The following is a 21,527-nucleotide window of genomic DNA, read 5'->3' as shown; positions in this document are numbered from 1 at the left end:
TTAACGCTAAAATTAGAGGCTAGCCAATGGACGGTTGGCCACTGGGAGGTTACTTAACCATAAAGTCGGCCCTGTATGAAGCCCATTAACAGAGTCGCTCATTCACGAAATGGGCCCACTGAAGAGTCAATAAACAACATAATGGGACCACTCCCGAATGACAAAACAGGCCGAATGAAGTTTTCAAACCGACAAAGTAACCCCACTGCAAAGCTCATAAAACGACAAATAAGTTCAATGAAAGGCCAGAAAACGACAAAATAGACCCAAGGAAAAGTTAGAAAACGACCAAAAGGGCCCACATGATAGCACATGAACGACAAAATAGGCCCAATAGATACCCATAAACGACAAAAAGCCTATGCGAACTTAGTATTGCCTGTTTTGTCGTTTACTGAACATTAGGCCTATTTTGTCGTTTATCGGACACTAGTTGGGCCTGTTTTGTCATTTTCTGGCCTTTCATTGGGCCTGTTTTGTCGTTTTCAAGCTTACTGGGCTTGCTTTGTCGTTTTCCAGCCTTTAATTGGGTCTTTTTGTCTTATATGAACAATTGGTTGGGCCTTTTTTGTCGTTTCTGGCATTTCATTGGGCCTATTTAGTCGTTTTCAGATCTTTACTAGGCCTCTTTTGGGTTTACTGGCATTTTAGGGCCTCTTTAGTCATTTTCTGGCCTTTTATTGGGACTAGTTTGTCGTTTTATGACATCTTATTGTGCCTATTTTGTCTTTTATGGGCTATTTTGTAGTTCACTGGGTTATTGTATGTTCATTGTGCCTAATTTGTCAGTTATGGGCCTTTATTGGGCGTATTTTGTCGTTTTTGAGTATTTAGTGGGCCTGTTTTGGCGTTAATGGACCCTTCAATGGGCCTATTTCATCGTTTATTGCCTTCAATGGACTTATTTTGTTGTATATGGGCCTACGTTGTAGTTCATGAGCATTTCAGGGGATCCTTTTTCCTGTAATGGGCCTATCAGTGGGACCATTATGTTGATAATGGGCCGAGCTTGTCCTGATGGCCTATAATTGAGCCAACATTGTCGCAAAAATCACGTGAAAAATAGCGTAGCCGTGTGGATTAGGCACATGTGTCAAAACAAGTCTTTTAAAAATAAATAAAAACACGGAGTATAGTCTTGCGGCTGTACTTTTTTTTTTATATAAAAAAAAAAACCCTCTAGCAATTAGGCGCCATATGAAAAGGTATAGCCGCACGGCTGTATTATTTAATATTAAAAAAAAAAAAAAAGTGAAAAGGGCCCTCCTAGTTGCATTAGTTTATACTTTATAGATATTAATTTGCTAATTTCAACATATCCAAAGTAGATAAATCTTCCACTATATAATATTTTAATATATATTTTATAATATATGTGATTCTTATTCAATAATATGTGAGAATTATTTGTATAATACGTGAATTTTGTGTCTTAGTGAAAATTTTGTAAAAAATACATGTATTAAACATTAGAAATACGTACGTACATGTGACAATATGATTATTGTATGTTTGCTTTTTAAAAAAGTGAGACGTGTGTAGAACATGAATGTATTATTGAGAAATACATACATACGTATGTATGTATATATATATATATATGTAAAAGACTATACCCGCTAGTCTATACAATTTATTAAAGACAATTTTTAAAACAAAACCTGTAAAGCCAACCGGGTATACTATTTTTAAAAAAAATTAGAAAAAAAATCGAGTATAGCCGAACGGCTGTACACTTTACTTAAAAACACAGAACAGCCTAGTGGCCCACGTGTGACCTAGTATAGCCGGGCGGCTATACGTTTTTAAAAAACTGAGTAATACATTTTCAAAAAACAAGGACAAAGTCAGTTTGGCAACTAAAATATACCAACAAGGACAAAGTCAGTTTACAAGTTTTGACATCTATTACATCACGGTGCAGTGACTCTGCTACACAACTAAGAATTAATCCAGTGCTGCAAAAGACAGTCTTCTCATCACCCATGACTAATCAAAATCATATAAGGAAATGAATAAAATATATTACTATAAATTCATGTTACGCAATCAACTAAGGTTTGATATGTGTCACATATGAAACTGGATGTTTGAGCATTCACAGACACACAAAAGAAAAGCACAGATACGGATCACAAAAGTCAACATTGTCCATATGGTAAAATTTTATCATATAGATGGTTCAACATAATTTGTGATAGGAGAAAGTTCAAGATCATTAAAAGTAAATCAAACCCAGATTGGGTGTGTCCAAGACCCCATGAAGAATTCCTTTCTATATTTTGGGGCCTGCAATGCAAAGAGACCAGTGTTTTTTGTCATTCGTATGAATTTTGGAAGTTACACTTCCATCAAATCATACTTGTCCCTGTGTTGTGGCATCACTTGTAAAACAGGTAGGGATGTTGCCCCAAATCGATACCTATTAGGTGGTGGTAGGTTGGTACCCATGGGTGGCAAATTGCCCATAGTCACAGTTAAAAAAATTAAAAGATAAAAAATAAGGGAATAAGATAGGACCTATTTGAATAACTCAAACCTAAAAGGTTCTTTCAGTTGCCCCTAACAAACTCTAGGAAGTTGAATGAAATGCTTAAGGGAAGCAGAGTTAATAAGACCTATATAAATAATGGTATGGTTTAATGTTAAATGACAAATTGAATAAATATTTACAAAGTCCTATATGTATTGAAATGTCAATGTCTGTATGTGTGTGTGTGTGAGAGAGAGAGAGATAGAGAGAAAGAGAAATAGATTGAGAGAGGCATAGGTAGAGAAGATATAATAAGGCAGCTCACTTAAAGACCAGCCAGACATAAGATTATTCTACACGTTGTAAAGAAAAAGGAAGAAGTGGTGGTAGTATAAAATAAACGCGCCTGTATGAGAAATTTTTGGAGCATCATTCGCAGAAAGAAAGTGATTTTCCTTGAAACCAAAGTCCAGATTCATACTTCCTTTTCATACACAAGCTACAAAAGAAAATGCAAAATCAAAACCTCTTCACAAAATACATGGTTTGTACAATGAGCTCAGAGAAACTTAAATTTGGACTCAGCAGAAATTCCACTATACTTGAGAGATGTAGATAATGTAAAACCGGTTTTTCTCTTTTTTCCCATATTTTTCCACTCTGGATCGAGAAGATTTAACTAATAGTAATAGATAAAGTTGGAAATATAAACAGAAATCTCATTAGTGCTCTCCTTTTTCACCACCAATTTCTTGTACTCACAATAAGGAAGGATAAGAAGTTGGTAATCAGAAGCAAGCTCTATGCTCTCTGTGATCCCAAATCTTTGCAAAATGCATCTAGGGCACTGAAGAACCCTAATTCGACTCCACTCCATAAACTTAATATATTATTTGAATGCTATTATTTCTACAACTATTAGATTTGGAGCCAATCATGCGTGTAGTGAAACCCTAAGCGTTCTTCTATAATGCAAAGGAGCCCTAGAATTAATACAATAAAAAGGTGTGAACAGAACATTAGGGCACAGATGCTCACCCTATCTCGTACATTCTCGCCATTAGCGTCGTCACCCTAAGCAAATACATATCCTCTTGCGATCTAAATACAAAACTATAGAATTAATACAGGAAAAATGTGCGAACAAAAAAATTGGGTAACGGTGCTCACCCCCATTGACGACGTCGTGGAGAGCTCGTGCATTGTCGCCATTGACAGTGTCCCGCGAAGCCGCTTCGTTCTCCTCTGCCATCGAAAAGCCCTAAAGCCAAACGATGCTGGTAACTATCAGGAAGCTAGCATCGATACAGTTGCTGTATTTCTGAGAAATACTAATCATCGATCTGTCTCTCGAGAAAATCGGATGGCGCGAATGTAGAAATGAATTCCCAGAAAATTACACAAGCAAAATTTTCTCTAGGAAATCATAAACCCGGGCCTTAGTTTTCCATTGAAACCCTAGTCCTGGGCCTTGATTTTCTAGAGAAATCTTAACCTTGGGCCCTAATTTTCCTGAGAAACCCTATCCCTGGGTCTTGATTAGAAAATCACAATAGATAGAATGAGGCCGAAGAGTCGGCGTTATGAATGGCCCAAGGCGGGTCCCGATAGTTATAGTCCTCTTACCGTGGTAAAAGACATTTTTGTCCTTGATGTTGTAAGTGTTTTCTTTCTTTTATTATTGAAATGAAAATACAAAAGACACCCAAAACTTTTTTATTTTATTTTTGGTATAAGTAATATTGGGTGAGGAGAGAATCAAACCTAAGACCTCGGGTACATAGGTAAAATGCTTTTAATCACTTGAGCTATAAGCCCTTTGCATACTCATTTTATTAACTATTCACCACGTCCCTAGATGGCGAAAAAATTAACTTTAAGAACAAAAGTACCCATTCCCAACATGTTTGTCATGAGTCATGATTATTGGCAAAAAAAAAAAAAACATGTTTGTCATGACTTCTTAACCTCTTGTTATGTATTCATGCATCTGATTATTTTATTGGTAATATCATCTTCCATTCAATATTGTCCCTGTGGCTGTATAGGCGGATGATGAACAAGAAAACAAAGTGTGCAAAAAGAATTAATAATAGCATTAAAATTGAGTGTGGTAGTAAATCTCAGCCATTGAATTGAATTTCTATAAAGTTAGCACGAAAAACTCGTACACATTTGAAGTCATATATGTCCTGCGAAGAAGATGTGCGCGATAAAATTGAAGTTAATCAGATTCAGAAGGAACCAAGCGCACGAGTGCACCGCAGTCACAGCTTGTAATGGTCGGGTGGTGGGGAATTTGGGGACCCATTATTGCTCTTCTCTTCTTTCACAAAATTCAAATCCAATCTCTCTCTTACTTTTTATAATTTGGAGATGAAACAGGATTAGTTGATCTCTTGCTGACTCTGCTTTGCCTCATTGCTTGGAAATTGGAATGTTTGATATCCACGTATTGAGTTGAGTTCATAGTCATACCACCATTTCTCACTCAAACATTTATCCGAAATATTATATTTTCCAAATATATATTTATTTGGTCTACAAAAATAGCTGCTGCGATTTAATTTCCATTAAACCATACATGGCGGCATAATGGGATGAACTATATGTATATAATTGGGGTCGTGGTAGTTTTTTTCAGAAAATTTCTACCTACTACGGTTGAGCCTGACCTAATCCAGTAAAGATTTGGATTGATGGATGATGATGATGGGGCCGTTGCTTTGATTATTAAATACAAGTATTTTCCACGAACAATATTATTTTTATCAGAACAAGGAACGCATTAAACAAATTTAGAACTTGGCATGAACAATATTATTTTTATCAGAAGGAGTCCATATATATATATATATATATATATATATATATATATATATAAAGCAAAAGGCAGAGAATGGTGAAACATTCAAACCACCAGAAAATGCCCTTGGTTAATCCAAACATTAAGAATTAAAAATATTAATTAAATAAGGATAATATGGTAAATTCATACTTTTTCATATTAAAAAATTAAAATTAAAAGAAAAATATGATAATATGGAACACAACTACCTATTATCTTTTTAATTCTAAAATAAATTGAATTTTTTTTTTTTAAAAAAGCCTCTCACAAGTGCGGAAGCACGTGCGAAGAGGCTAGTATATATAAAGCAAAAGGCAGCGAATGGTGAAACATTCAAAATACCAGAAAATGTCCTTGGTTAATGCAAAAATTAAGAATTGAAATTATTAATTAAATGAGCATAATATGGTAAATTCAAACTTTTTCATATTAAAAAAATTTAAAATTAAAAGAAAAATCAAATAATGGATCCTCTTTTTATGGAACACAACTACCCATTATCTTTTTTTGATTTTAAAATAAATTTAAAATTTGTTTAAAAAAACCTCATGTAGGTGCGGAAGCGCTTGAGAAGAAACTAGTATATACAATAGATATATATGAAGGAATTTGAGCAGCAAACCCCAGGCAGGAAGAAAGTAATAATTGATAAATATTGGTCATCATGTAGTCATCTATGACGCATGTTGGTGTGGTGAATGTGTAGTAATTCATCATGGCGATTATATTATTCACAGTTTTCTTTACAAATCTATAAATTATGGGTTAAACTATATTTAACAATCGACCCCCTATTACTAGCGTGCATGGCATATCTTGAATAGAAGAAGAACAAGTAGTGTTTTCATTGGCAATGGCATGCCACGTGGTCTGGTTTACTTACTTAGTCATAGAATTCGGCGGTCGACAACTGATCGTCATGTATTAGTCTCTCTGATCTGACTTGCCAACTAAAAGAAGCCATGAAACGAAACAGATTAGACTGAAAAAGGTCAAACATACAAACAGATATATATAACCTGACCCAAATAGATTCCAAATGCATGAATCGTTTCCTTTATTTTCTTTTTTATATTGGATTATATTGGAGGAGTCGTTTTATTCTTGTCACGCTAGCTATACTAGGGCTAGCTTCCCAGATCAGTGGTCAGTCAAATTAGTATTAATGAGATGAGTCTTCCAACGTCCAACTAACCTAGTTGTCAAGTTGTTAAGTTGTTAAGTTGTTAGTGAAGGACAAAACTTCCCTTTATGGAATCAAATTAAAAAACCATATAGAAATGAACAAATCAAACCTGACCCGTTTAGTCAATTAATAATTTTTACAAGAGACACGTAGATATATAATGGTGACATATATGCTTAACAAGGCAGGTAAGGTTGAGAACATTTTAATGGGTTTGATTGGAGAAACCAGCACCCCACCCTCAAAGTTAGAACGGATTTTTAATATGCTTTTATTAGGACCTAAACCCCACTGCAACTAAAACACGTGGTTATGACCCAGATTAGATGTGGTTGTGGTGGGAAACCTCTCTCAATTGGATTAGAGCTTTTGAGTAGTGTGTACAAGTTTCGTATGCCTTTTTTCTTCTTAATGAAACATATTTTATCTCTAGGAAAGCAAAAGAGAAAATCAAAAGAGAATATAAATATAAATTGAAATGGAGTAGGAGAGCATATTCATATATACAACACGTTTCATGTTTACATTTTTGTTTGTGAATGTAACTCATTCCTCAAAAGAGAGAATCGAATTCAATAGAAAGTACGTAGTCAATAATGAAGAAATAAAGGAGCCATTCACGGCCCAAAAGGTCTCTCTCTCTCTTTATTGCATGTAAACACATCAATATACCCCACCGCCACCCCACCAACACTCACAAAGACACAAATAAAGGAAAATATATTTACTTTTTAATTTCATCAAAAGAACAAAAAGATCAAAAGAGAAGTTACTTTGGAACATTCTAAACTATTAGAAAATAACGTCCGTCATTCCTCAACATTATGTAGCATTGAACTTTGATTGGAAGGGAATATTCCCCATCTGAATCCTTGCACTGGATAAACAAGTTTTGAATTTCCATGTGAAAATGTATATGAAACATGCAAAAATTTCTCCAAAAGAAGTTTGGGATAAGGTCGGCTTTACTTCATTTCAACGAGCTTTTGTCTAAAACAACTTTATATATTGTCGGAATTTCCAACTATACAATACAAATATTTCATGACTTTTTTTTTTCTTTTCCTAAACAAAAGAAGAAAATAATAAGAAAGAAATTGAAAATATTGATCTAGAGACGTGTGTCACGTGATAGCACAGTGACATACACACGCACACACAAGATATGGAGAAATGCTAATTGGTATGTAGATCAAACAGGATTAATTATGAAAAAGTCAAATTAGGCTTCGTGAAATTAAAATAACTGGTCCAAGTGCAGAATTCTACTTATGGTGATATATAAACATATAGTACTAGTGGTAGGAAAGATCTTGGAAACCTTACTTTGAATATAAATATATAAATAGATCTACATATGATTTAATATTTATGAGTAGCTAGCTAGGGTTACGTATATTGATTCTACCACCTGGATAGGGTTACCTTATTTAATTTTCAAGTTGAAGAACATGGCACGATAAACCATCTGGCTAGCTAGTAGCTACTATATATATATATATATATATATGCCATTTCCATTTCTATTTTTAATTACATGATTAACAAATGGATGTATCATAATAAGTAATAACTCACTTGTATTGTACTTTGAGAATCTTCCAAGCACATTGCATGTCCTTGTGACTATATAACTACAACATAAGTTGCTGTATGCTTCATGTGTCCCAATACTGCTCTCAAGTTTACAGTTCAACTATTCCCAAGTGGATTTTATTATACTTCTTCTTATAATTATTATCAGCTATTTATTATTAAAACCAGCTTTAATTAGCAAAATAATTGAATAAGCACGCGAATTGTATTATACGACGCTGCTGATGTTAATTATCTATTAATTAATCTAGAAATTAAGTATGTGATATACTCTTGATTTTTTTATATACAGATAAAGACGATATATTGCATTTATAAATTTATGCACAAAGTCGTTATGCACAAGAGCCAATACAAATACATATAACCACACAAGGTTATTACAAATACAAAAACGCGAGGATACTGCCGGCAACAACATAAGGCGCACAAAGTGTACCTCCACTTACAGCCATAGAGGGACAAAGAAATTCCAACATAAAATTTGCTAGTTTTCAAAAAATAGGAGTGTGTGTGAGGAGGAGATGATGGGAGGATAAGAGAGGAAAAAGTAAGGGAGAGAAGGGGGATTTGTGCATCAAAGCATAGAGAAGATGAGAGGACGAGAGAACAGTGACCTCCTCCCTCTCAAAGTGTATGCGGCACTTGAGACGTCTTTTCATGAGAGGAAAACCGTGGGAATATATTTTTTTAGAACGAAGGAATTAATCATTCTTTTTGTGGTTTGTATTTTAATTTCACGTTAAAGGTTGGAACTTATCTTCTTTAGTCTTCAAGTTCCTTTTCTTATTTGCAACAACTCCAGTATTTGTTTCAGGGATTGGGATTTAAAGGCAAAATTCCTCTGTTAAACTCGTTCGTTTATTTGTTTGCAATTTTCTTTTGAATTATTTTCATACTTTCAATTCAACAAGTGCTAAACAAAGCAGGCATTAAAGCAAAAATTGAAAAAGAATAATCCCATACCGTCATTCTGTTCCAAAAATGAAGGAGCGTACAATAACTCAGCGTCAATATCAACGTGAAATTCATTCTCACGAGACGAGAAATTGAGAGATGTGATGTGATGTGTGGGGCATTCGTTTTTTTCCTCTTTTTCCTATATAAAAAAGAACCAATAGAACCAATTTCATTCCCTCAACTTTTGGCAATGGCTTTCAATTCATAGCGATGGCTGGCTGACTGTTGAACACAACAAACACATTCACGTTAAGGGGCTCTCTCTGTCTCTGTCTCTCTCTCTGCAAAGAAAACCATATTGGTTTCAGGCCTTCCCTCTAATGGAGAATCAACAACAACAACAGGCTCCAATGAAATCAAGATTCAAGCGTATCTGTGTTTTCTGCGGTAGCAGTCCTGGGAAGAACCCAAGCTACAAGCTTGCTGCTATCCAACTTGGCAAACAACTGGTACTGTTGCTTCTTACTCTTTTTAAAGCTTATAGCTTTATTGTTGTTTCCCTTTCACATATTGAATGAAGCTCATAACTTCATAAGCAGAACCCGTAATCTGTAAGAAGAATTGATATTTATGTGTCATTTTTGAAGTTAATCGAAGATTCAGGTACCCAGAAGGCATTTTCAATTGGGTCTGAGGGGGTTTTGAACTTTGAGCCATTGGTTTGGCTTTGAATTCAATCTTTCTAGTCCGAATTCATAAAAAATAGTAATCTTTCTAGTGTCTTCTGATTGGGTTGGGTTGGGTTGGAACAGTGGATGATGAATAATTGAGAAAAGTGATGATTGGATATTTCCTCAAGGAATTAAGGAATAAACAATCATAAAGTGATTTATGAATGATGGCGTAAATGTTGGGTCTCTTGTAATTATATATATGTTTGAACTGAGGCACGTCTGTTTACTAATATAAAAAGAAATATTGCAGGTTGAAAGAAACATTGACTTGGTTTATGGAGGAGGAAGCATTGGATTGATGGGTCAGGTCTCCCAAGCTGTCTATGATGGTGGTCGCCACGTGTTGGGGTAAGTTATCCCAATTGCTATATCTCTCTCTCTCAGCTGCCCTGCCCTGCCTGCCTGCCTGTAAGATTTTCTTTATAATTAATCTCTTTAACTTTGTTTTCTTTTGCAGAGTAATTCCCAGGACTCTCATGCCAAGAGAGGTAATATTTCAATTTCTTACTGGTATAAGCGTGATTAAGTAAGATCAAGTTTATAATTCAAATCAAATCCCAAAACTCAACGTATATATATAATCTCAGATCACAGGAGAGCCTGTGGGAGAAGTAAGAGCTGTATCGGGCATGCACCAACGCAAAGCAGAAATGGCCCGCCAAGCTGATGCATTTATTGCCTTACCAGGTATCCAAAAACCTCATAATATATTTAATTTAATTTAATTTAATTTAAAGTTGTTTATGGACATTGGACGCGCACACACATCATTGATCATTCAGTTTCAGATTATATATTAATCATCCATATATTCCATATGTTGATGTTGGTTAACAGGTGGCTATGGAACCTTAGAAGAACTATTGGAAGTCATCACTTGGGCTCAGTTGGGAATTCATGATAAACCAGTAAGATACAAGATATTCAGCTATCCTCCTAGTACTCAACTAAATTAGATAATTAGGGGCTGATTAAGAAAGTTAATTATTTTTAATGCAGGTGGGGCTGTTGAACGTAGATGGCTACTACAATTCACTGCTATCTTTCATAGACAAGGCTGTGGATGAAGGTTTCATTGACCCTGCAGCCCGTCACATTATTGTCTCTGCCCAAACTGCCCAGGAACTTATGTGCAAACTAGAGGTGCATTTTAATATCTTAATTAACACGTGGCTAGCTATTGTTAACGGAAAATGATGTAGGATGGGATCTGGATTTCTTCTCATGGGTTTGATTTGTCCAACCAGGAATATATTCCTAAGCATTCTGGGCTAAGTTGGGAGATGGAGCAACATCTGGAGTACACTGCAAAGTCAGACATTGCTCGTTGACAAACTTGCCCTTCAATTATATTATACAGGCCATGACTATGTCGTGGAGGATTTATGACCCTTAGATTACAGCAGATTTCTTCTAAGATACACACAAGCAAAGCAGTTCCCCCCCCCCCCCCCCATATGTAGATGTGGAGCTCCATTAGGGGAAAGAAAGAAAAAAAAAGTGCCAACAACACAGTTGTTTTAATTAGCTGTGGATCATCATGCTTTGAATTTCTTTTTTTCTTCCGAATTTTTGATTTAATTTGTCAATTAGAAGCTGACCTGGATCACAATACCTGTGATTTGATTTCTAATTCCTCATGTCGGTGATTTATGATATTTTGTATATTTTATTAGTTTAATTTATATTATAGTTTCAAGAGTTTATGGGCTGTTGCAAGTTGACGAAAAAAATAAAGCGAGTGATAGTGATGGCATAAAGATCAACAAGCAGAAAAAAAAGAAGGGGGAGGATGCCCTTTAAATTCTTTTAAGTATTGGAAATTGATTGTCACCAAATAAGTTCACCATTATTTTGGTTCTTACACTTTATCAGTGTACTAGAGAGAGACATAGCATTTCAATATTTATGAGCTCAAGTGACTTAAAGTCGATGTATATGAGCTCATGTGTTCAATTCTTTTCAATAATTAAGAATTTATTTATATGAGTTCATGTGTTCGATTCTTTCCCTTCAATATGGTTTTCAATATAGTTTCTATAAAGAAAAATGACAAAGAAGTAGAAGGATTTTACTCATGAACCAAGCTGTTTATATTTTGTCAACTTTATCCTTTTGTTGTGAGTGAGTGAGTGGTTTGAGGAGTCTTTGGAGGTGGAGATTATTTTTGGGTGGTGGACTCTGGTGGGTTGGTTGGTGACTAGGCTGGGTTGATTCATTATGCAGAGTAGTGGACAGGACACCTGCCCTGGACCGTACCATGTACAAAAGGAATGAGAAAAGCTATGGTGATGGTGGAAGGAAGAAACTAGGTGGCCGGGCAGTGGCCCCTCTCTCTTTCTTTCTATGATGGTGCTGCTGCTATATTGGCCATGGATGTTCTAATCGCCTAGGGACAGTGAACTTGTGAGAACCCACGTGGGCATTGGACCTTGGTCCTTGCTGCGGGGTGGGGGAGCTTAATTGTGCGGAATAACTTATATAAAATTAGAATAATACTGTTTTGTTATTTTCGATCAATCACATATTGTCATGTAGAAAAGTTATCACATGTGATATATCGTGATTGGTCAGGGATAGCAAAATAGTGTTATCCCCGTCTCATGTAAGTGTTTCTTTTGTGAGAATGTGGAGGTTGAGAAATCTAGCAAGAGCTTATAAGGAATTGGGCTACTCCTCGTATGATCAATTGGTTTTGGGGTAGAACTTCAACTTCTTTTATAGTATCAGAGCCATGTTTTACTTGTTGGGCTTAACGGCTACACGTGTTCTCACGTCACCCAATGTATATGTTGTCAAAGTGTTATGCTTGAAAATTCGCCACACGTGCAGGGGCGTGTTAAGAGTGTTTGTTCCACGTTAAAAAGTTAAAGGACCTAGCTTAGGGTTATAAGGAGTAGGGTTGTCCACGTGTGAAAGTCCAATGGCCACACGTGCTCTACGTCACTCAATTTGTATTGCCCACGTGTTAAGTTTGAAAATCCACCACACGTGCTTGAACATGTGAGAATGTAAATGTGAAATTGTCCCAAAGGAACTCATAAGCGCAAAACCAATGAAGGCTCTAAATGGGGTTGCACCACCCTTGGACTTAGCACTGGGGTCAAAAAGTCATTCCCAATAGGAGCAAGTTGGGACTTTAAAAACCCAAGCTTGGGCAGAGGGTTGCATCCACCTCCATATACATGCATATGGCTCTGGTTTAAGTCACTGAAATCAAGCGGGGCTCACTACGTGGAAAGCTGAAGCCCACTTTAGGTATTGCCATTCACTCGCTTCCGCAGCTCCCCATGCCTACTCACCCGGATCTGCTTTCCTTAGCTGACCTTGTGTGTTTTTGCTTTCCTTGGCAACCCCTTTTTGCTTATTTTTGTTTTTGTTTTTATAGGCTGCCGAGGATGTTGTTACTTTTTTTATTTTGTATTTTGTATTTACAGTTTGTTGTTTCCCTGTGTTTGCTTTCAATTTATATTATTTTTCAGAATCTCATCCAAAATTTACTTTTTAAAAAAAATTAACATAACGTAAACATTCATGAACACAAAATAAATTGACAACAAAAAAATTTAGAATGTAAATTACAAAATTAAAACATTTAGAGCTCCAAATATAAAGTTTCCATTGTGGAAAAGATTCCTTTAATGCTCGAAAGATTTCATCAAAACTCTAAATAGGACTCTATCCACCATTTTCAGAGCCTATTTTAGAGCTTACCATTGGACTTGCCCTAAGGAGTTGGGCTGACAGAGACCCAAGGAGAGAAGTAGGGAACTTGCTTTTGAGTCTTCGCATGGTTAATTCCAAATTTGGATAAACATCAACTCGGTGGTGTCATGTGACTGACTCTGTAACAATTCCTGTTCGTGGATAATGTCCCCAGTCACTCTCACAACTTTACCTTTTCTTTAGGCAAAACCTAGGAATCGAAATTATGTCACACTTGAGGCTTGACCCCATGTGCTTCTAATTCAAAACTTTTCATAATTCTTGGCCCCATTTGATGGTCCAGTTTGAATTAGATTGAAGTTGTCACCAAGTCAATTTTTATGAGTCTCGTCCTTCAAGGTGAAATTTGTAAGATACAATATGTTGAATTATTATCCAATTTAATAAGTCCATGAAACAACAACCATAACTTTTACCTAGTTTAATTGAAATAATCTAGCTCAATTCCACCCACAAAACGTGGCACGAAGGAATTCAACAAAGTCCAGCCTGAGTTACAAGTGAAAGTGAAGCTTGACGTTTACGCAAGCAACCAAAAGGCTGAGATCATGAGCGGATAACCCACATAATTCATCATTGTTTGTACAACAAACAAATAAAGGCTACAGCACTAAATTTTCTACACAAACGATTCAAACAGGTCATGCATACAGAGAGAACAATATATAATACAAACACACGGGTGTAGATGGTATCGTACAAATCTAGTCTCTAGGTGAATGATTGAACTGCTGAGGAGGTGGTGACCAATCCTGACAGAAGGCCAACGATGAGAGCGCTATTGTATGTGCTTGGCTCCCCTTGCCTCGAGTTGTTTCGGGCATCCACGTAAGTTTCATTTAGGAATGGCCCACCAACAAGTGCTCCAACGGCTACATTAGGGTTGGGATCTTTTGTATTAAGATACTTGAAGCCTTCACGGCAGTTGGGCTTCTCATCGGCTGGGATTGAAGCTCCTCTATGGTGAACGTATTTTGGATATTTATCCCCATATCCAACAAGATAGCTCATTTTCAAGGGATTCTCCCCCAACACATAATTAGCCTACAAACAAAGTTTAGGAACACTTTAGTAAAGGAATAGCAGTTTCCAAGGGTTTAGGCACAGTATACTTCAGCCGATAGCATACCTGAGATCTAGCAAATTTCCGAATATCTGATGCCTTATAGGAATCTCCATCGCACTCTAGTTTTGAGGTCCGAGATGTAAGCATGTAGTCACTATAAAGAGCAGCCAGGAAAGCAGAAGAAACCGGATGCTGCAGAGCATTCCATTCACTCACCCATATCAGACCATCTGCAACCATGATGGTAAGGTAAAACCAAGGAGAATTAGAGATGCCAGAAATAGAACTGAATAATTCTAACTCAAAATGATTCAGACCCTTAGGAGCATACGCAAACTAGCCCAGGATAGATTGAAAATAAAATAATGTTTCCAACCGTGGATATGCACTTGTTAGCTTGCAAATGTTCACACATCTTTGCTGTTTAGAGCTTCATGTTTGTCTAAGAGAAATATCACTATCTTTTGCATAATAGGAAGCAATTGTGTTAATCACTCCCTATTTGATTTAAAGCCGCCAGTCAGTTACTATGTAAAAGGTAATGTAATTTGTCTGGAAGGGAGGCTATTGAATTGGAATGTTGAAGAAGAGTTGATATATTTCTGGATAACCAATCTTGAAGCCGGGCAGCAGGTGGAAGTCTCTTACTCTAAAAACCAACAAGGGAAAGATATGCATGATAATCCAAGTAATATGACAATAAAGAAGAAAAATTACTCTCTGTTCTGCTGGTTGTGGCTGTTGGAGAGTTTGGCAGGAGGCCACACATAACAGCCTCAGCTGTTTTCCTGTACTTCTGAAGGCCAGAATTGCCTGAGGTGTCTTTCCCACCAAAGAAGCTCAACCTGGATAGCAAAACCTGCATGAAAATTGCAGAGTGCTCACACGACTGAGAGAAAAATTTTACTTACAGAATAATGGTACAGTATCTTGCAAATGGACATCCTAAGAATATAGCTATTAAAAACAATACAGGAAGAGCAACACATTGTCAAATCATACGTTTAGCCCATTACAGGAGTTAAGGACAAGCCAGCACACAGTATCCCAATAGAATGGCAGGTTTCTCGGGTGAGTTGCATTTTACTGTGGCATATAACAGTTTAAATCACAGCATGCAGATATCTTAATTCAGGAACCTCAGTCATGACTCATGAGAAGACAAAACACAACCCCAAAAAAGAAAAAGGAAAAAAGAAAAAAGAAAGAAAGGATAGTTCTCAGCACACCTGGGTTCCTGCAAGCTTGTTATCCCAACTGAACCATGTCGGTTGACCAAATTGAGCAAACGCTTCTCCTTTGTCCCCTGTGACATAATCAAGGTATGACTGATCCCCTGTTGCATGGTAAAGCCAGGCAGCTGCCCACAGAAGCTCATCTCCATATCCTGTTGAGTTGTAAAATTCCTGGACCTCAGGGATGCTTTGACTGTAAGAGCCTCTGTTTTTGTCGGCAAAAGTAAATAATTGTTTGGCATGCTTAAGAAGTGTGGCTGAATATGTGGCATCGCTTTTCTTAAAGACCAGAGATGCTGAAGCCATGGCAGCTGCAGTTTCAGCTGCAACCTCTGTTCCTGGAGAAGATGAGTTGATCTGTGTGAGTGGTCGCTTCCCAGTCATGTCTTCTGGCCTATTCCAACAATCATGGTCCTTTTTAGGGTCACCCACCTGCCCCATAGTATAAATTGGTAAAGAAGACACACTTCAGAAGCATTACTTGTAATGAAAATGGTTCAACATTAAGCACAGTACTTTATCAGAATCATTACACAATTGTAGGTTCCAAAAGGAACATTCCCCAATTTATTCCACAATAAACACTAATATTCGTCACTAAATTTGGAAAATGATCAAACAAATGACCCTTTTAAAAATCCTACAGTTAGCCTGGAATTCAGTATCACAATACAATGCTGAATATAGAATGGGAATGGGCAAGCATAAGGAAGAAACAGAAATGGGAACGGTTTGAAGAGTGGTAGACGAAACCTGAATATAGAGCACATTGTCTTTAGGATGAGCATTAACAAGGAAGTCAGTGATCCACTTGAGGGAGCCTTGGGCAGTTTGTAACTGATTCACCGCATCCATTTGATCCCCATACTCAAGAATCGACCACGACAACACCGTGGCAGTAAATGCCATTGGAAAACCAAACTTCATGTGATCCCCAGCATCATACATTCCTTTGGACAAATCCAATTTCTCATCGCTTCCATCTTTCAGACCCGAATCCCCTCTCCATGATATGTTATTATCTACCAACTTACCCGCTAAACAATCACCCACAAATAAAATTTAGTTAGAAAAAACAAAATAAAGATCAAGGACTACAGTCTATACCAACTTTAGCAATTGGGTATTTGTTAATAGTAATAATTTGAATCAACTCAACAGTTACTAAGGAAGTTAATGCATTGCAAATTAGAGAAGAGATCAAACACTAAACCAATTTGAGCAATTGGGTATTGGTAATAGTAATAATGTGAATCAACAGAAAGGTAAAGAAATATAAAACATTGCAAAATTTCGAAATGTAAAAGAAGACAGCGAGCAATACAAAGATCAAACACTAACTATACCAATTTTAGCAATTGGGGTATTGGGTGATGCTACAACAATGTGAATCAAGTGGACAGTTAGTAAAGCAATTGAACACATTGTAAATTCAAAATGAAAAAAGAAGAAAGAGAGAGCCTAGCTTACATTTCTGAATGTCGAAGAATTGCACAGCGAGTTTGAGAGCGTCAGAGTATTTCTGGGTAATGGCGCCTGGAGGGCCGGGGACGGGACCGTCGTCGTCGTCGGAGCTGTTAGATTTTTTCTTTACGATTGCGACGACAATGGCAGTAACAACGAGAGCCAGGACCACCAGCACCAGCAGCCATGCCCAACACCCCTTGGACCTCGATTTAGCTCCCATTGATTTTTGAGCGACAAACAATTAACCAAACCAACCAGAACACTAGCGATAAGTAGAGAAGAGATCTATCTAGCACATTGTGAAAAACAATAATCGAGGTTTTGGTAGAAAATGTGGTTAATTAGAAACAGAGACTCTAATTAAGCATCGATTGGCGCTCCCTCGGATCGGAAACGCAGATATTTGTTTTTCTTTATTGTTTGTTGGACTGGGCATTGCACCGACAACGCGACAAGGTTAATTTCACCGGCTTTTTCTGGGTTTTTTTGGAGTGTGGGTTGGGTTTCTCCCGTACAATGACGGGAATGCCCCTCCAGGCGGACTGGCGAACGAAGCTTGGGTTTGGCATTTGTGGCAAGCTGAGATGCCTAGATCTGTGTTTGACTAAGTCAAAGGTGAAGAAGACTCGTGACCGCCGTTGATATATCACCAAAGGAAAGGACCAGATGATTTTAACTGGCCACCGACAGGACAGTGAAACAAATTGACAGCGGACCCTAAACCCTGGCATAGTGGTTGGGTTGGGTTTAAGGACTTTTTTGGTGTGATATCACGTGTCTGCCATCCGAATGACGTGGCTAAAGTGGGCCAAATTCTGGTGCAATTGTGCAATCGACCAACCAAGTTTCGGTTAGAGCGTTGTGCCAGGTCACAATATTGCTTCATTGGACCAGCAGTCCAGTCCAATCATTTTCTATGGACAATAAATTTTTTATAAACTTTTTCTTTTTTCTTTTTGTTGGAAAATATTTTGTTACAAATTACCATCAATGAAGAAAATAATATAAAAAGATAAAAATTAAAACCAAAAAGTTATGCGTTTTGCCTAAGAAACCCGCTGCTTTCGAAAAACCGTTCGTTTATTTCATAAACGCATAAAAAAAGTAACCCTTTTATCCTTATCGCGTTTTTAGTTTCACAGTGTCTTGTCTTATACTAGTGTTTTCTTTTTGCCGATGAAGTCTTCTACTACAGTATCGGGTGTTCTGTTTGGAATTAGTATTCATCATCAGTTGTTTTTCTTCTACACCATATATCTAATTTGACGGCCGACATTTCACGGCAGAGACAGCTCCCGATCATCAAGAACCACTTTGATTCTTTTCAGGTATGTTGTTTCTGAAAATTCTCTGCCTTTGATCAATGCAACATTTCGATTGCTGAGCGAACGAATCAAACAATAATTTTCTGTTCCACTCTATTTCAAGATTTTAGTTTCTTGGGGTGGCTGGGGATTTCTTTTCATTTTCTGATCAACCCAAGTGCAGAACAATTTCTAGTTCTTTTTTTCTTTTAAATAAATAAATTTTAGGTATGTATTGGTGAATCTTATAATTAAGTCAATGTAATCAGTTTTGCACCGTCGGACTGTTTATATCTTGGTCTCAGTGGTTGTGCATAGTAAAGCTCTAAGCTTCCAAAGCAATATTATATCATATATAAGCTGTTACCAACTTGATACTGAGTGAGTATTTACAGTTGAAGTAATTAACTAGTTCAATGACAATGTGAAGAAGCTTGGAAGATTAAGTTCATCGTCAATGCCGTCTATCTTCTTTGTTTAATTGGTAGTGATAAAAAAAAATTGGTCTTCCTCTAGTTCTGACGTTTCTTTTGATATATCACAGTGATAGAGGTGCGTTTATCGAATAAATGGTTGTGTGTCAGTCGGATCAAGACCAATCGAGGGCCAAATGGACAACATTTTGCACCAAAATATTTGCAGATTTGCTGGTTGAGCAAATACGGAAAGGAAATAGGAGTAGTGGTGCTTTTTCAAAGTTAGCATGGAAGATTATCCGAGATGAATTCAATAGGCAGACTGGTCTCAAGTTTGATAAACAACAATTGAAGAACCACCTCGATGTTCTGAGGAAGAGATACAATTCTGTGAAGGCAATTCTTGATCACCCTGGCTTTACTTGGGATGCTTCTCAGTCTATGCTCCTAGCTCAGGATAATGTATGGCAAAAGTACATTGAGGTAGATTTTCTTCCCCCTTATAACTTCAATGTTTCATAAATACTATAAGGCTTGTAATGCCATCTATATAATGCATAGGCACATCCTGAGGCTGACACTGTCAGAAAGAGGGGCTGTGATATATATGAACAGCTATGCATTATCTTCTCATCAGACTCCATACCCAATGAAAATCATGCCTTCATCGTTTTAGGAACAGCCGTGCATCAGGTACTTTTGTTCGTTTTCATGGGTTTTCTATGTCAACGTCATACATTATTTCCTTCCTCCTGCCTCAGTAGAAGTAATTAATACTCCACTCATTTTAGATAGATGAAGACCAGCCCAGGGCCAAGTGGACTATGCCTCTTGAGAAGATATTTGTAGATTTGATGCTTGAGCAGGTTTTTCAAGAGAATAGGTCGAACAATGCTTTTAGCAACAAAGCTTGGAAGTATATACACCATGAATTTAATAGACAAACAAAGTTAAATTACGACAAGCAGCAGTTGAAAAATCATCATGGTGTTTTGAGAAGGTGGTACCACGGTGTAAAGTCACTTCTTAATCAGGATGGCTTTAGTTGGGACAAGTCTCGATGCATGGTAATTGCTGAGAATGATGTGTGGGCAAAATGCATTGAGGTTAGTTTCACTCTACATGAATCATACTTACATGAATTACCTCATCATTTTCCATAATATGTTTCTCATCTGGTTTTACAGAAGCATCCTGAAGTTGAGGCAATAAGAGTCAAAGGATGTCCGCATTATGAACAGTCAGACAGGATATTTTCAGAGCCAGGCAGTTCTGGAAATTATGGTTTCCCTGAATCACAGACAGCTGCTTCAAAGGTACTTGTTCTGTTCATTTCTTTCTTAATCGTTGATGCAATGAAATTATTCACCGGATCTTTTAACTTGCACGGGTTTTGTTTCTTGGAATATATTGTAGATGGATAGTCCGCCTAGTGAAGATCAATTCAAGCAAGATCAATCAAGAGCAAAGTGGTCAGCGCCACTGGATAAGATACTTTTAGACTTGTTGATTGAGCAAACTGGGCAAAATAAAATGTCCAACAAGAAAGCGTGGAAACATATACGGGAAGAATTCAATTACAAAACAGGTTTGCAGTTTGATGGTGAACAGTTGAGGAATCACCAAAATGTTCTTAAAAGGTTGTACAACAACATAAAGTCGGTTCTTGATCAAAGTGGTTTTAGTTGGGATAATTCTCGAAATATGGTAATGGCTGATGATGAATTGTGGGAAAAGTACACCACGGTATGCCCTCTGCATATCTCATCTCAAGTTAATTTCCATTACGTTGTCATTGCAATGACGAACATTGCTTGCGTTATTCTACTTGCAGGCACATCCTGAGGCTGAAACAATTAGAAACAAGGAGTGCCCAATTTTCAAACAGTTATGCACATTATTTTCAGAGTCAAAAGTTGAAGAGACGTACATTCTCTCAAGTCATGATGTGAAGCTGAATCAACAAACAGTCAATGTGGTGGGCACTCCAGAAACTGCTAGTGTTTCTGCTGAACCTGAACCTGCAGTCGATGAGGCATCATCGCGACTATCTGAAGAAGTGAATATGTCTAGTGGAAGAAATAAGCGGCGGATTAAGACACAAACGCTCAGCTCAAGTCGTCAGAGGAGAGTGTGTAGGGAAACTAGTAACACAAACGTGGATGCTGTTTCCCAACATGAGGAGGTTCCCTCAACAAACAAGAGAGCAGCAGGAGCAGCTGCTGTAGTGCATAGTGGTGATCGATTCTCGATATCCAGTTGCATTGAAGTATTGAATGAGATGGCAGGGGTTGATGAAGAGCTGTATCTGGCTGCTTCAGATTTGTTCCAGGACCCTGACCGGAGGGAAACATTTATATGCATCAAAAGTGAGATCAAATTGGCATGGCTTAAGGCCAAGTGTAAACATCTTTTGTAGTTGTAGATTATCAATCATAATCAATGATACTTTGATAGTTATATGTTGCAGCCATAGTCTAAAATATCGATAACATCGACGAAATATCGAGGATATTATCTTTTTTTCGAGTCACGGATATCTCGGAACGTATCCATACACATATCGTATAAATATC

At 37.1% G+C, this 21,527-nt stretch overlaps 3 protein-coding genes and 1 long non-coding RNA gene across 4 annotated transcripts; 2 read left to right on the top strand and 2 right to left on the bottom strand.

Moving 5' to 3' along the window:
* Positions 1-2,734: 2,734 nt before the first annotated feature.
* LOC110771068 (uncharacterized) lies at positions 2,735-3,859 on the bottom strand. The gene is made up of 3 exons (XR_002528830.2): positions 3,644-3,859; positions 3,512-3,574; positions 2,735-2,972 (listed from the first exon to the last, which is right to left on the bottom strand). It is a non-coding gene; the product is annotated as an uncharacterized LOC110771068 (long non-coding RNA).
* A 5,395-nt stretch (positions 3,860-9,254) lies between these two features.
* LOC110771097 (cytokinin riboside 5'-monophosphate phosphoribohydrolase LOG1-like) lies at positions 9,255-11,723 on the top strand. Its single transcript, XM_021975343.2, has 7 exons — positions 9,255-9,512; positions 9,988-10,085; positions 10,195-10,225; positions 10,325-10,424; positions 10,575-10,645; positions 10,737-10,880; positions 10,985-11,723. Exons 1-7 carry the CDS (start codon positions 9,384-9,386, stop codon positions 11,066-11,068), a joined length of 657 nt encoding a protein of 218 aa, XP_021831035.1. The 5' UTR covers positions 9,255-9,383; the 3' UTR covers positions 11,069-11,723.
* Positions 11,724-13,883: 2,160 nt separating this feature from the next.
* GH9B7 (glycosyl hydrolase 9B7) lies at positions 13,884-17,784 on the bottom strand. Its single transcript, XM_021975322.2, has 6 exons — positions 17,235-17,784; positions 16,518-16,801; positions 15,759-16,196; positions 15,247-15,388; positions 14,593-14,759; positions 13,884-14,507 (listed from the first exon to the last, which is right to left on the bottom strand). The coding sequence occupies exons 1-6, from the start codon at positions 17,449-17,451 to the stop codon at positions 14,175-14,177; spliced, it is 1,581 nt and encodes a 526-aa protein (XP_021831014.1). The 5' UTR covers positions 17,452-17,784; the 3' UTR covers positions 13,884-14,174.
* A 579-nt stretch (positions 17,785-18,363) lies between these two features.
* On the top strand, positions 18,364-21,417 carry LOC110771071 (uncharacterized). The gene is made up of 7 exons (XM_021975306.2): positions 18,364-18,559; positions 19,080-19,434; positions 19,513-19,644; positions 19,743-20,057; positions 20,139-20,267; positions 20,368-20,697; positions 20,786-21,417. Exons 2-7 carry the CDS (start codon positions 19,105-19,107, stop codon positions 21,368-21,370), a joined length of 1,821 nt encoding a protein of 606 aa, XP_021830998.1. The 5' UTR covers positions 18,364-18,559; positions 19,080-19,104; the 3' UTR covers positions 21,371-21,417.
* The last annotated feature ends 110 nt before the right edge of the window (positions 21,418-21,527 follow it).

The sequence above is a fragment of the Prunus avium genome, chromosome 1, assembly GCF_965620075.1.
Source record: "Prunus avium chromosome 1, drPruAviu1.hap1.1, whole genome shotgun sequence".
Lineage (NCBI taxonomy): Eukaryota > Viridiplantae > Streptophyta > Magnoliopsida > Rosales > Rosaceae > Prunus > Prunus avium.
This window is presented reverse-complemented; position numbering and strand designations above follow the sequence as displayed.

What these genes read in the sequence shown, in the direction of transcription:
- LOC110771071 (XM_021975306.2), top strand. Translation starts at nt 19,105, where the DNA reads ATGGTTGTGTGTCAGTCGGATCAAGACCAATCGAGGGCCAAATGGACA. An exon ending in TATGGCAAAAGTACATTGAG is followed by an intron (nt 19,435 to 19,512) that starts GTAGATTTTCTT and finishes TATAATGCATAG; the next exon opens with GCACATCCTGAGGCTGACAC. An exon ending in TAGGAACAGCCGTGCATCAG is followed by an intron (nt 19,645 to 19,742) that starts GTACTTTTGTTC and finishes CACTCATTTTAG; the next exon opens with ATAGATGAAGACCAGCCCAG.
- LOC110771097 (XM_021975343.2), top strand. Translation starts at nt 9,384, where the DNA reads ATGGAGAATCAACAACAACAACAGGCTCCAATGAAATCAAGATTCAAG. An exon ending in TCCAACTTGGCAAACAACTG is followed by an intron (nt 9,513 to 9,987) that starts GTACTGTTGCTT and finishes GAAATATTGCAG; the next exon opens with GTTGAAAGAAACATTGACTT. An exon ending in AACTTATGTGCAAACTAGAG is followed by an intron (nt 10,881 to 10,984) that starts GTGCATTTTAAT and finishes TTGTCCAACCAG; the next exon opens with GAATATATTCCTAAGCATTC.
- GH9B7 (XM_021975322.2), bottom strand. Translation starts at nt 17,451, where the DNA reads ATGGGAGCTAAATCGAGGTCCAAGGGGTGTTGGGCATGGCTGCTGGTG. An exon ending in ACAAGCTTGCAGGAACCCAG is followed by an intron (nt 15,389 to 15,758) that starts GTGTGCTGAGAA and finishes ATTTTCATGCAG; the next exon opens with GTTTTGCTATCCAGGTTGAG. An exon ending in GGAAATTTGCTAGATCTCAG is followed by an intron (nt 14,508 to 14,592) that starts GTATGCTATCGG and finishes CTTTGTTTGTAG; the next exon opens with GCTAATTATGTGTTGGGGGA.